Below are 14473 nucleotides of genomic sequence, written 5' to 3' on the forward strand. Positions count from 1 at the left end.
ACCATTTGCTGGCCTCTGTAGATTCCAGTCCCTTTCATTAAGAAAAGGTATTCAAGTGGAGGCAAATGACGCTAGGGGGGCATTTGGAAATTTAAGAGGGGATTTTTGATTGACACAAGGACTGGAGAGTGCTACCAGCCCTGCCCCCAATCTGCTGATTTTTCAGGTGTACATAACAAAGGAGGGAACTACTCCTATAAAGAGAGGGGTTAAGTGACTCCCTAGTGGGACTGAAAGAAAGATAGAGAGTTCTTTTTCTGACACTTTTCTTAAGCAAATGGAAACGTTATTTCTTCTCGATATGAATGAATTAGAATCCAAACCCACTGGCCACAGAAAGCGTAATTGATTATAATCAGCCATTTTATCTGTTGGACAGAAACAAGCATATCCTGAATTACGTTGGAAATCTCTGCTGTAGGGTGGAATTTTTGTCTCTTCTAACTAATCGTTATAGTGTTAAAATAAAATTCCCCTTGAGAAGCAAGTTTAGCATGTGTTTCAAGATTGACGAGAAGTTGCCATGGTTTGCTACAGATGTTTTACAACTAGCTAAAGGCAAAGGCACCCTTTGAGTCTTTCCGTCTTCTCTTGAAGTCACTCAGTCATTAATTCCTAGAGCAAACGCTGCTTCAGGGCCCAGCCAGATCCAATAGGGAGTGGACTTCAGTGTTAGCTCTGAGAAATATTCAGCTACTGCAGAAAGCTATGGAAGCAATTTAACAGTACTTTCTTCTGGGGCTCTTTTAAACCAGTATTCAAGAGCTTGGGACTAGCAGAACATTATGTGGCTGGAGGTGTTTACCTTTTAGAGGAGACTTCAAAGGGACTGCTCGCTCAGATTCTGCTGGCACTTTTAGAAAAGTATGATACTTCATTCCTTGGGCATCAAGTAGTGCGACTGTCAAAACTGAAATTATCACCAGCTGTCTCTAGGTGAGCATGCTAGATTATACTGCCCACAGAGTGCCCAGATTTGATGCGGCATGAATCATGGCTTGCGAGAAGTGCTTCAAGAGAATGTAAAGGCTTTAGTAACATGTAAAATGAAAATTAAATCACTTTTGATAGAATTTTTTTTTAACTAGCAGCATTTGAGTGCTTGCTATGCGCCAAGCACTGTCTTAGGTATTCATTAAGTCATTTACTCTTAACCATCCCTATGACACAGGTCTTATCATTATCCCCATTTTATAGATTAGGAGACTAGGGCATAGAGAGGTTGAGTAATTTTCCCAAGGTCACATAGCTGGAGCAAGTTACTTAATCTCTCTGTGCATCAGTTTCCTTCCATTTTTCCTCAATTTTTACAGTTGAACTAATTCTAGTACCTACCTCTTACACTTTGAGTTGGGTTTTTTGGTCGAGTAATGGTGAATTCATAATGATCTACTCGCCCCTCCTTACCTATTCTCTTTTGCACTAGAAACTAGAAACTGAGCCAAGTTCAAAGGTGACTTTAATCAGCTCTTTAAGGGCTCTAACCCACAACCTTAGCCTTCTTAGCCCTGTGTGCTTTCCTGCTGAGGTAAATAGTCAGCAACAATAAGAATGATTAAACGAAAAAACTAAAATGTGTTATGATGCCTTAGCATTTTGGAAACGATGTAAACTTACCTTTGAAAAGGATTGAAGAAGCTAATAAAGTCTCTAAAGATGTATAGGTGTCCTGAACCATAGGAGTGCTTGCCAGAGATATCAACCTAACTGACAGTCTAGGAATATTGTTGTAAATAAAAGGTATAATAATATATAGAATGAGTATATAGAAGATTGTTCCAAATACCAATCATGTGAAATGAGAGAAAAATGAGGGCCAAAGGTTTCTTGGCATCGTTTAAGTTTTTTTAGACTGTATTAATGAAAAATATATTATCTTCTAAAAGTTAATTAAGCAATGAATAATGGCACTACTTTATTTATTTATTGTGTGTGTGTGTGAGAGAGAAAGATTAGCCCTGAGCTAACATCCATTGCCAATCCTCCTCTTTTTGCTGAGAAAGATTGTCCCTGGGCTAACATTTGTGCCCATCTTCCTCTACTTTATATGGGATGCCACCACAGCATGGCTTGATAAGCGGTCCGTAGGTCCACGCCTGGGATCTGAACCTGCGAACCCCGGGCCACCAAAGCAGAGCGAGTGAACTTAACTTAACCAGGCCAGCCTCTACTTTATTTTTTTAAAGGCCAAAAAAAAAAGAAAAATGAGAGACATTCACTGTTGATCCCTCTGAGGGAAAAGGCTGACATGAGTGCATGAATGTGGGCAAAAGATAGAAGAATTGGTGTATTAGTAGTCTGTGTCTGTACATCCATTTCTCACATCCTCTTCCCTTCAGAAGTAATTTCATTAGCTTCATGCATTCTACAAACATTTGAGTGCCTTCCAGGTACCAGACCCTGGTACAGAAAGAAAAATATTGCAGATAAGGTGGTTGATTTGAGTCACTACTCTCAAAGAGTTGAGGTTGGTGTGAGAGAGAGAGAGAGACATGTAAGCACATTAATTTCAACACCTGTAATGGTGTATACAGAGTTAGTTTTGACCTCTCCTATAGCAGATATATGCAGTATTTGAGTCATGCATCCAGAGTTTCTCACCTCCACTTCAAACAGAATCTGCAGCAATGATGGAAGAATCCAGGATATTCCTCGCAAGCTGCACTCTAATAGTCATAAAAGGTGGGAGAGCCAAGGGACAAGAGACTGTTTCTGGCTCTCCTCTGAGCTCTGCAAATTGACAAATTCCTTTTTCCTCCTTAGGTGAGATAATTTCCATGCTTAATAATTCATTATCAGTTTTTTATTAATAACAGACTTGCAAATACATTAAAAGTCCTTTGTATAGTCCAGATTATCTACTTAAAGTTCTTTCTTTGTTTTCTCTCAAACAAAGGTGTTCAATGGGTAGTAGGGATGATTAAGAGGACAAGGTCCCAGGCAGTTTCATGTTCAGATACCCCTGCCTCAGAGGGCAACAGACTGCTTTCATCATCATCAAGACTTCAGCTGCATATTCCTAAGGTGCTCATGTTTCAAGCCCTGAGTTTTTCCAAGGGGAACTATTTTTGCTGTGGTTTTATCATCTTTTGATTTAAGTTTTTTTAATTAAAATATACAAAGCCGTTTGTAACAAAAGTAGGCTCTTAACCTATTTTTCATAGTTTTGCTATAGTTCTCTTTAATGAAATTATTTACATTTAAAGCACTTCTATTTCTCTGTTTCTGATAGATTTTTTTGTGTAAGCACATGTAAGTGTGTGTGTTTTGGGGCAGAGAGGTGGTGGATGAAGGGAATCTTTTTTTTTCCGTGGATTTTTCCACCCTCTCATTGATCATAAACCATCTGATGCAGGGGTTTGAGGGGGTGTTCTGAACATCCTTACTGACAAGCCTTCCAAACTTTGTTTTTCTTGCATTCTTTGCTTTCCTGACATGATTCATTAGCAGGCACAGTGTCTTAATTAGAGAGTTATGTGCTTTTTTTCCCTCTCTTTGGGTCTTGTTCCTATAATAAATCATATATGTAACTGTACAAGACAGAGCACTCTAGGAAAGTCTGAGCCACTGTCACATACAAATCACTTGTTTCCTAATATACTAATGAACACAGAGTTCCATTTTTCTCTCAAGTGGTAAATGCTTGTATTACCTAGATAAATCCCTACATGCTTTACTGAGAAAGTTGCAAAATAATGTTTTGAGTTTGGAAGTTTAATAATGAAAGATTTTTTTTGTCACTTTTGGCTCAAAACATTTATTGATAAGCAGCATTTGCCCATATCATTGAGAATGGTAATGCCACGGATGGCCTATCCTTCCGTAAACTCTTGCAACAATGTCCTTAAGTCCAAGTCCAGAGAGACCAAGTAATGCATGAAAGATTTAATTCATCACCAAAAGTTCCAACTAACAAGGATCCTGTTGGCAGTGTTGAGGCCATCCTTGGTGTCTGTAATGAGGTTCAGACACTTCATGACGACTCTAGAAAGTACATTATAGAGTTCAAATTAACTGTCTCTAATGACGTTATGGTAAATCCCTGCATGTCTGAGTTTATGCATCATTTAGCTGATAGATAATGACAGCTTCAAAACCTCTCATTAAGTTGACGAATGATAGATTTTCTTTTTTTCCTAAATCATAATAGCACTTGTAGTTCTTTGTTTCTACTTAAATGAATACCTTTTTTTGAGAAAAGAATGTTCATAACCAAGAGTAAATTTTGATTGTTTTTCAAAAAGAAGGATATCGAACAAGGATATCTGTATCTGTAGCAGATTAGATTGGGCTTGACTGTAACCACAGTTTAACTGCTTGAGAAGGTGTCCATTAATGTTCCTACGTCCCTCTTTAGTGCACTGTCTGTTTTTGTGTTGCATAGTGGAAAGTTTGGGTGGAGAGAGAAGAAAGGATGAGAGTGAGGAAGATGAGACTCAAGGGAGAAAAGAGAAATGGTTGGGCCAACCAGAAATCATTTCTGCTCATCACTCCATAAAGTTTTGCTGAAACTATGACTAAATTGACCAGACATAATATTAAAAGGGTGGAACTTCTCCATGAACTGTAAGAGATAAAAGGGATTTGAGTAGATAGTTAGTCCCTACTATTGCCTGGTACTATGTGCTTTATATACATTAACTAACTCGTTTAATCACCCTATAAAAATCTTTTGAGGTAGGATCTAAATTGGCATCAAATTTTTACACTTTTCAGTTACAATTCAATTCAAAAAATAACTTTCTAGGGGCGAGCCCGGTGGCGTAGTGGTTAAGTTTGGGCGCTCTGCTTTGCTGGCTTGGGGTTTGCAGGTTCAGATCCCGACCGTGGACGTACACACCGCTTATCAATCCATGCTGTGGCAGGCATCCCACATATAAAGTAGAGGAAGATGGGCACAGATGTTAGCCCAGGGCCAATCTTCCTCAGCAAAAAGAGGAGGATTGGCAACAGATGTTAGCTCAGGGCTAATCTTCCTCACCAAAAAAAAACTTTCTAGTACCCACTGTGTGCCTGGCACTGGAAAGGTAACAATGAATAAAGGCCGTGTCCTCATGGATATTCTAGTGGAGGAGATGGATAACAAATAAGGAAACAGATGATGCACAAAATGATTGCAGGTGGTGATCAGTGCTTTGAAGAAAAATAAGATGCCATAGAGGAATAAAAAGTAACTTGGAAGAGGGGTATTGTTTTAGACAGAGTAGTCAGAAAAAGAGGTGGTAACATCCAAATGGAGACCAGAATGACTGGGCCGTGCAGATATGTGAGGGAGCGGTGTTTCAGACAGACAATTCAACAAGTGCAAAAAGTAGCTGGGTGGAATTGAGCTTGCTGTGTTCAAGGGATAGAAAAAAGACCAGTCTGGCTGGAGCAGATTGAGCAAGAGAAAAAGTGATGGGACGTAAGGGATGGAGAGGGAGCCAGGGCAAAGCATGGAAGCCTTAGAGGCATGGCAAGGACTCTGAATTTTGTTCTAAGAGTGTGAGAAGCCATGGGAGGGTTTATACAACAGGGAAACGTCCTTTAGAAAGATTACTGTGACTGCTGTCTGGGGAATAGACTGTGGAGAACCTGGAGTAGAAACAGAGTCCAGCTGGGAGCATGTTTCAGGGTCTCTGTCAAGAGGTATTGGTGGTTTTTTAAAAAGATCCCCAGGAGATTCTAATGTGCATCCAGGGTTGACAAACACTGGTTTACATTTGAGAGAAGAGAATTTGATTGAAAGGATATTGCCGGCCCCATGGCTTAGCGGTTAAGTGCACGTGCTCCACTATTGGCGGCCCAGGTTCAGGTCCTGGGCGCGCACCAACGCACCGCTTGTCCGGCCATGCTGAGGCAGTGTCCCACATACAGCAACTAGAAGGATGTGCAACTATGACATACAACTGTCTGCTTTGGGGCTTTGGGGAGAAAAAGGGAAAAAAAAAAAAGGAGGAGGATTGGCAATAGATGTTAGCTCAGGGCCGGTCTTAGCAAAAAGAGGAGGATTGACATGGATGTTAGCTCAGGGCCGATCTTCCTCACCAAAAAAGAAAGGATATTGCTGCTTCTCCAAAAAGAAAAATATATTAAAAGCATTTTAGGATATATATCCTCCATATCACTGAAATAACAGTTTTAATATATCCTACTTATATTGTTTTAAAACCAGTCAAGTGTGGGTTTTTTGTTTGGGGTGTTTTGTTTTATTTTGAGTTCTGTGTCTATTTTCTCTCCTTTCCCCTCCTCCCCAAATCCTTCCATCTCTCTAATCCTTCTTTTCCTCCTACAAAGGAACTTGGAAAATCGTGGGAAGAAGTTCAGTTGGAAGATGATCGGGAGTTGTTAGACCTTCAGGAAGAGTAAGACTTGTTATCTCTGCTAATTAATTACAGTGTTTTAAGAGTAGGAAAACAATTCTTTGGTTTGGTTTAAAATGATCATTCTGAGGAGATAGAATAAAAAGAAAGAAAACTTCTCTAAGCCATGCATCCTTTCATGTAGTACAGCAAAAATGTGAATTCCAAATAACTGACATAAAAATCACTAAAGCAACTGTTGTTCTAACTAAATAGTGTTTTGCCATTAAAGATATTAATTGAACACAGAGGTGATATATAATTATAGAGAAAAATACACTCCAGGGTGCTTTGTTTTAGTTGGTTGGTCCCCAGACCTTGAGGTGATATAATCTTTGAACTCTCCATGCTGCTTGTCATTGGAGAAGAGAATATAACTGAGTTGAAGTTAACCTTGTTCTGTGTTTATCTCATTGATGACCAACTTAAAACATTCACAGCTTCTTTGCTTGAAATTGTAAGCTTGCAAAGTGTTCTTTTCAACCTAAAAGGATTCCCAGTTATTCCTCCTCTTTTCATTCAAAGCTGTTCACCCTTTTCTCTCCTGGGATTTTGATTTTGCTGGTTTAGGAATGACAAGAACTTGGCAGTATCTCAAAAAGTAAATGCGAGTGGGGCTGGCTCCGTGGCATAGCGGTTAAGTGCGCGTGCTCTGCTGCTGGCGGCCCGGGTTTGGATCTCGGGCGCGCGCTGATGCACTACTTGTCAGGCCATGCTGTGGCAGCATCCCATATAAAGTAGAGGAAGATGGGCACAGATGTTAGCCCAGGACCAGTTTTCCTCAGCAAAAAGAGGAAGATTGGTATGGATGTTAGCTCAGAGCTGATCTTCCTCACACAAAAAATAAATAAATAAATAAGTAAATGCAAAGAGGGGAAAAAATGGTAAAGGGGTCTTGTATGCTTTTTGAGTTCTCTGTCTACCACCAGATTTAACATTTGCCCCATTTAAAATGATTAGTATTTCCCACATGAAAGATATACTGTTTGCCTTTTTAAAATACACAATTTGCCATGCAGAACACACTCCCAGCATTGCACCTCACCGCATGTGCACTTTGTGCTTGTGGTTAATGAGAGAGAGCATCACATCTCCTGGTATGTCTCCTTTGCAATTTAAACCTGGTTGTCTCAGAAAGACATTGCCTTGATTCTATAGTGAGATAGCTGCTCAGAAGAGAGGCAAGTATAAGAAAAAGGAGCAGCACCTGTTCTCTGTTTACATTAATTTCATGGTGCTGCTTTGAATTTCAAAAGCTGTATCAAAAAGTCATAATATGATGTGACAATCTTTACAAACATGTCAGAGTTGAAGGAGATTGGCAGAATCTCCTAGGGAGGAGAAAGTAATACCCAGTCACTGTAGTATACCCTCTTAATGAAGGGAATCTCCGTTATCTGCTCTTTTTTTTTTTTTAACACAGTGACTGGTCTGATTGGGAAGAACACCCAGTCTCTGCCGTCTGCCTGTTTTGTGAAAAGCAAGCAGAAACAATTGAGAAATTATATGTCCACATGGAGGTGAGATACTTTTATTCATTTGAATTTTGTTTTTTTCTGACGGGGGGAAGCTGATAATTATTGCAGCCTCATCAGCGTATACTTTTAGTTTCTCAATCGTTATCCCGTTCTTACAAGTGCTATAAGCAAAACAGAAGAGACAGACCAGGTTCATCAAGGAGAACCAGAACTCGGGGCAATTTAGTAAAACTGACTGGACCTGAGTGAGCTGGTCCAGATAAGCTAGATAATTCTAGCTTAGAATGTGGGATCTGCAACTATGATTAACAGTACCCAGATTATGGAAAGATTCTGACTCTTTTTCCAGTGCTTCCTGTGCTGGTGAATAAAGAGAATGAGAAGGGAGAAATTTGACATTTATAAAGCCGTTGGAGAAAATGGCAGAGGAAAGTGCATGGACCTAGAGAGGGTACAGGATATAGTCTTGCAGCTTATTCAGTTACAAGGATTTGGAAAGAAGAAATTTGAGGGCGTTTCCAGTTTGTGCTTTCCCTTTTGGATGCCATTTTTATGTTATAATGAAGCTTGAAGCTAGTGGTTCTAAATCTTTTTTTCACTCCAGTGTGTCTGAGAGATGACATATTCCCTACACCTCTGATCCTTAGCTGGACAGTGTGGGTAGGGAAGGGGAACATCTAATGACTCATGACAGTATTGCCACTTGGGAGTAGAGGGGGGATTATAATAGAAAAATATTACCAGATGATTCTGATATGCTCTCCCTACCCTCCCCCACTGATCTCTACCAATAGTGGAGCTGGCTCTCTTATTTCACCCACCTTCACTCCACTCTCCTTCAGAAACACTGTTCTTAGTTCAATAAAGGACCTGGAAGGTGTTCAGAAGGCCATGGGCATTTACCCTTATGAAAGCAGAGAATCACTTTCTCTAAAACAGATTGCCACTAGTATGTGTATATAGTTTACAGTGTTTAAATTTAATTCATAATATCCTAATATCTTTGAATTGAAAGGAGCCTTAGTACCCCTACCCTGTGTAGAAATTCCCTTTGCAGTATCCTTGTGACTGGTGTCCTCAACCTCTGCTCAGTCACTTTCAGTGATGACATACCATGGAATTCCTAATTATCCTGCCTGTGGTGCTACACTAAATCCCTTCACAAGGAGTTAGATGGTCTTTATTCTCTGTAAGCTTGTAAGTTAAAACTTGACCCAGATGGACGATTGCTAGAATGGAAGAGAATAAAATAAATCTCTGCATTGTAAAAATCAAAAGAAATGTAATTTATGGGAAGATGTGAGTGAAGAGAGACTTGCAGGTTTAAACAGTCTATTTGACAGCATAAAATGAAAAGCAGAATTTGTAAAATTACCTATCTGCTTGTGGAGCAAAGGGCCTATATCCATAATTCTAGTCCAGATGCACAATACAGCAGGGCCACATCTTACCCAGAGACTGAGGATACTTTTGTCAGACTGAAGAATGCATACATAGTAAATTGGAAAAACTGTAGATACAAGCTGTGAATTATTAAATTGTTTTAACTGATTGACATGACTTGTTTGGACTGTGTTTTAAAAAGCAGTTAGATGTAGGGGGGAAGCAGTTAGATTTTGAAGACTTCAAAAGCAGAAGATGATAAACTGAGACTAAGTTTCTACAGTGTTCAAACTCCTATGAATGAGCTGTTTATAACTTCAGTCTGAATGATTAAATAATTTATATGCTCTCAGATATATTCATTTCTTTTTTTAGGATGCACACGAATTTGATCTCCTCAAAATAAAGTCGGAACTTGGTACGTTTGATTCAGAAGTTGTTTTCCATGATACTGCGTTTTTTTATACACCACCCTCTAAACGATGCCTGTGTTGTGCAGTCATGATTGGAGAGTGCACAGCCAAAATGTCTCTCTCCACAGATGGTGTCAACAGAACTGCCTGAAGCAGTGATTTGCAACGATTTTGAACTGTAATATTTAAATACGATATTTGATTTCATACAGTCTTTCTTCTTTTTTCCTACATATATGAATGCTTCAAATAAAATTCAAGTTAATCATTAGTATCTATCATAAAGTGGAGGGAGCTAGTGGAAATAGCATGGATTTTGAACTCAGACTGGAGTTCATATTCCAGCTCCAGCAATTACTGACTGTATGGCATTGGGCCTCAGGACAACAGAGTGTTATAGGGAGTGGATAACGTATGTAAAATACCTACTGCACTTCTTAGCAGTATAGCTAGATTATTTATTATAGGTGTACCCAATTGCATCATTCCCAGTATCACCATGATAGAAAGATTAGGGGCATGAAGACATAAAGTACTGACTTGCTAATGGATCTAAGACAGTAAAAAGCTCAATTCCCACACCTCAGCTCACTGACCACTTTCCTCGACTCTTGGATGTGTTACTTTACTTTGTTGTTTTGTAGACATGTATATTGTTGTATATATAATTAGCTCAGTTGTCAAGAACACGGGCTCTGGAGCAAACATCCTGGTGTCAGATCCTAGCTCTACTACTTACTAGCTGTGCAACCTTGGACAGTTTCCTAATATATAATGCAGATATGATAATACTACCTATGTGATAGAGTTTTTCAAGGATTAAATGTATTAATACATGGAAAGTGATTAGAACAGTGCCTAGCACATAAGCTCTGTATAAGTATTGGCTGTTATTTGGTATCTATTATTATGCTTTATAATTGCACTGCCCCCTCAGGTTAGTTAATAAAGAGAAGTGGCTCTTAAAAAACCGTAACAGTGCATAAATGGGTCTGACCAGTTGTCTAATGATTCTGTGTACTGTCATTTTCAGGATTAAATTTCTATCAGCAAGTGAAACTGGTTAATTTCATTCGGAGGCAGATTCACCAATGTAGATGTTATGGCTGCCATGTGAAGTTCAAATCCAAAGCAGACTTAAAGACTCACATGGAAGAAGCTAGACATACATCACTGCTTCCTGAAAGAAAGACATGGGATCAACCAGAGTGAGTACTACTCAACCAGATGTAAACTTCTTTGCTCTATCTGCTTTATTTTGTCCCTTTATTTAATTCCTTTAAAGTTACATAAAAAAGAAATATGTTATAAACCAATGTTATGGCAATAAACAAAAAAATAAAAAAGAATAAAAAAAAACACACACAAAAAAGAAATACATGTTTATTGTAAACAGTAAAAATCTTCAAAAACCTTATTTTTAAAGTAATCCTCCTCTTACAAATGTAACCAACTATTTCTGGTGTGGAGATAGATATAGATATAGATAAATATACAAGTATAGATTTTGAAATTATATTTTGTTAACAACATCGTAAGCAGCTTTCCATATCCAATACAAGTTTATTGCATCATTTTTAATGGTTGCCAAATATTCCATGGTATGGATATACCTTAATTTATTAGATATTTACGTTGTTTCTTATGTTTTGCTCTTATAAATAGTGATGCAACAAATATTCATATGCCTGCATTTTTGCACACTTCCCTAGTTATTTCATTTAGATAAACTCCTAGAAATCCAATTACTGTGTCAAAGAATATGCAACTACTGGACTTTGGTATATATTTTGCATCTTGGCACTTTAAAGACATTAAGCAATTGGTCTGCTGGTACGTACCTATTGAGGTGGTGTCAAACTCCCAGGTGTCATTTGCCAGTGCAACCTTCTGGGCTGGTTCTCACTTCGCTCTGGATAACCTCAGTTGAGGGAACTTCTGAGAGGTTGTGGGGTTCTAGCTGCCCGGAGATTCCTCTATTCTCAGAGAATGTTAAGTCAGGTCCCCCCAGTAATCTAGCTGAAAAGCTCTAGTTTTTCCTCTTTAGAAAATCCCAGACTTGTGAGAGGCAAAGTCAGCCCTGGATTGACCTGATACCCTATTCCTATAATTCTTCTTCTACAGGTTGAAATCTTTAGAGGTACCTCAGAACCAGCTCCGAAGTGTATCCAGAGAAGGAACCAGAATAACAGACCTAAAATTCTATAGGTGTTTTAATTTTTGATCATCTAGAATGAAGGAACCAGTAATGATTAGGTTGGGGAAAAAAACACACACACACAAGGGGAAACTAGTTTTCATCACATAGTTGAAGGATTAGTGTATGAAACAATAACTGGATTTGAACTTTGTTAACCTCTAGGAAAGAACTGGGACCTTTGAGTAAAAATGAGAGGGATGTCATTTTTAGCTTCATCTGAGGAGGTTTTATCTAACAACTAGAGCTGCCCGATACTAGAGCAGGTAGCCTTTAGGATAGTAAGTTTCTTATTATGGTGGATATCAAGCAAAGGCTGATGCCCACCTAGCAAGGATACTAGTAAGATTGTTGATGACCACCTAACAAGGATACTAGTAAGACTGATGTCAGCCACCTAACAAGGATACTAGTAAGACTAATGTCAGCCAGTAAAGGTCAAAGTGAACGTAATTGAGAAGTTGTCTCCCTTTGCAAAATGCTGTTGAAATTGTTGCCAAGGAGACCTAGCAAAATGATAGTAATATGTACATTCAGCTGCCTATAAATTTTCTCCATAATTTATAGTTTTGGTTAATATGTCTCTGGTTATTTTCAGGTATTATTTTCCAACCTATGAAAATGACACTCTACTGTGTACACTGTCTGACAGTGAAAGTGACCTAACAGCTCAGGAACAAAATGGAAGTATTACCATCATCAGTGAAGATACATCTGAATTGCATGCTTTGAAACAAAGCAGTATTTTGAACCAGCTGCTACTACACGAGGGCTTGAAAAACTAGAAGAAACTGCCACCGAAGCAATTTTTCGTTTTCTCCTGTGAGACAGACATGAAAGAATCATTTAAATTTGAACACTAGTAAAGCATTAGTCCTTGGTGAAATAAACTTTTAAAAAATGAATGTTCTTTTTAAAAATTAAAGTAGAAAAATAAAATGAGGACTTTTTGTGTTTGGCTCTCAAGTTTTATTATATAATCATTGTAAATGATCTCATTAGATTCATAATTATCTGTACTAAGGAGGACATGCAAATCACAAAGATATGAAATGTTCAAATTATTTATAAACCTAATTTCAACCAGTAGTTTCAGTTTCTTCCCCACAGGCTTCATCCAACAAGTCAAAAATTCGACAGATGCGTTTTTCTTTACTAGACTGGCTAAGCTGTAAATATAGTAACCAAAAGAGGAGCCACAGAAGAAAGGAAAAATGGTCAAAGACGGGGAGAATGCACAAATTGGACACTACTTCAGAATAATCAAGATCTGATTATTGATCTCAATAATCAATAATAATAATCATATTATCATTACTACTTTCTGCCGAGAGTTGCTAAACTACCTAGAAATGGATGTCAAGCCAGATAACTTCACTTTCCCCTACAATGTATCGCTAACAGATAAGTACCATTTTTTTAAAACGTAACGACAATACCATTATGACATCTGACAAAATTTAACAGTGACTTCTTAATATCATATATTTTCAATTTTCTATAGTTGTCTCAAAAAATGTCTTTTTACAATATTATCAGTTATAGGACAAATATTGTATGCTTCCTGATAAGATGCAGTGAGGAGGACAAAACATCACTTTTTAGGATTCCTCTCCAAAATGTATAATGTGAATATAATGAAGGAACATCAATCAAATCCAAATTGAGGGACAGTCTACAAAATTACTGGCCTTTACCCTTCAAAAATCAGGATCATGAGAAACAGAGACTGAAATACTTTTCCAGATTAAAGAAGACTAAAGAAAAATCACAATGTGTAACCCTGGATTGGATCCTGGACCAAGAAAAAAATTTTCTTTTGCTATAAAAGATATTAGTGGGACACTTGGCAAAATTTGAATAAAGTGTGTAGTAAATGTTATGGTGTTGGTGTTAATTTCCAGATTTTGATCATTGTACTGTGGTTATGTATGAGAATGTCCTTCTCTTTAGAATATACACACTGAAGTATTTAGGGATAAGGAGCATTTTATTTGTAACTTATTCTCAAAAAACTAATATGGATATATAGAGAGAGTGAATGATAAAGTAAATGCAGTAAGATGTTAACATTTGGGGAATCTAGGTGAAGAGTATGTGGGAATTCTTTGTACTATGGCAACTTTTTCTGTAAGTCTAAAATTGTTTCAAAATAGGTTTTTTAAAATGTCTTTTTACAGTTATTTAAATCCGGTTCCAAGTGAGCTACATGCATTGCATTTGGTTGATGTGGTTCTTAATGGTCTTATAATCTATAACTCATGCTCCCTTTTTTTAAAATGCCACTTGTTAAAGAAACAGGATCGCTTCTCTCACTTTCTGAATTCGTATGATTGTATCCTCTTTGTGTCATTTAACATGTTCCTCTCTCACCCATTTTTCCTGCAAACTGGTAGATCTAGAAGCTACATTAAATTTGAGTTCAAAAAATTTTTTTACGAGCCAGCCCTGATGACCTAGAGATTAAAGTTCAGTGCACTCTGTTTCGGTGGCCCAGGTTTGGTTTCCGGGCGTGAAACTACACCACTAGTCTGTCAGTGGTCATGCTGTGGTGGTGGCTCACACAGAAGAACCAGAGGAACTTACGATTATACACACCTATGTACTGGGTTTTTGTGGGGTCGGGGAGGGGACAAGGAGGAAGAAAAAAGGGAAGATTGG

General features: G+C 38.1%; 1 protein-coding gene across 1 annotated transcript in view; it reads left to right on the forward strand.

Moving 5' to 3' along the window:
* The window catches only part of ZNF277 (zinc finger protein 277), a 120518-nt gene extending 106824 nt beyond the window's left edge, over nt 1-13694 (forward strand). Inside the window, exons 8-12 of the mRNA XM_004418812.2 lie at nt 6277-6344; nt 7765-7861; nt 9578-9620; nt 10649-10823; nt 12411-13694. Of these exons, the coding sequence (XP_004418869.1) occupies nt 6277-6344; nt 7765-7861; nt 9578-9620; nt 10649-10823; nt 12411-12597 (570 nt within the window). The 3' untranslated portion in view covers nt 12598-13694. The remainder of the gene's footprint in view (nt 1-6276; nt 6345-7764; nt 7862-9577; nt 9621-10648; nt 10824-12410) is intronic.
* The last annotated feature ends 779 nt before the right edge of the window (nt 13695-14473 follow it).

This window comes from Ceratotherium simum, chromosome 1, assembly GCF_057802395.1.
Source record: "Ceratotherium simum simum isolate JZ-2026a chromosome 1, ASM5780239v1, whole genome shotgun sequence".
NCBI lineage: Eukaryota > Metazoa > Chordata > Mammalia > Perissodactyla > Rhinocerotidae > Ceratotherium > Ceratotherium simum.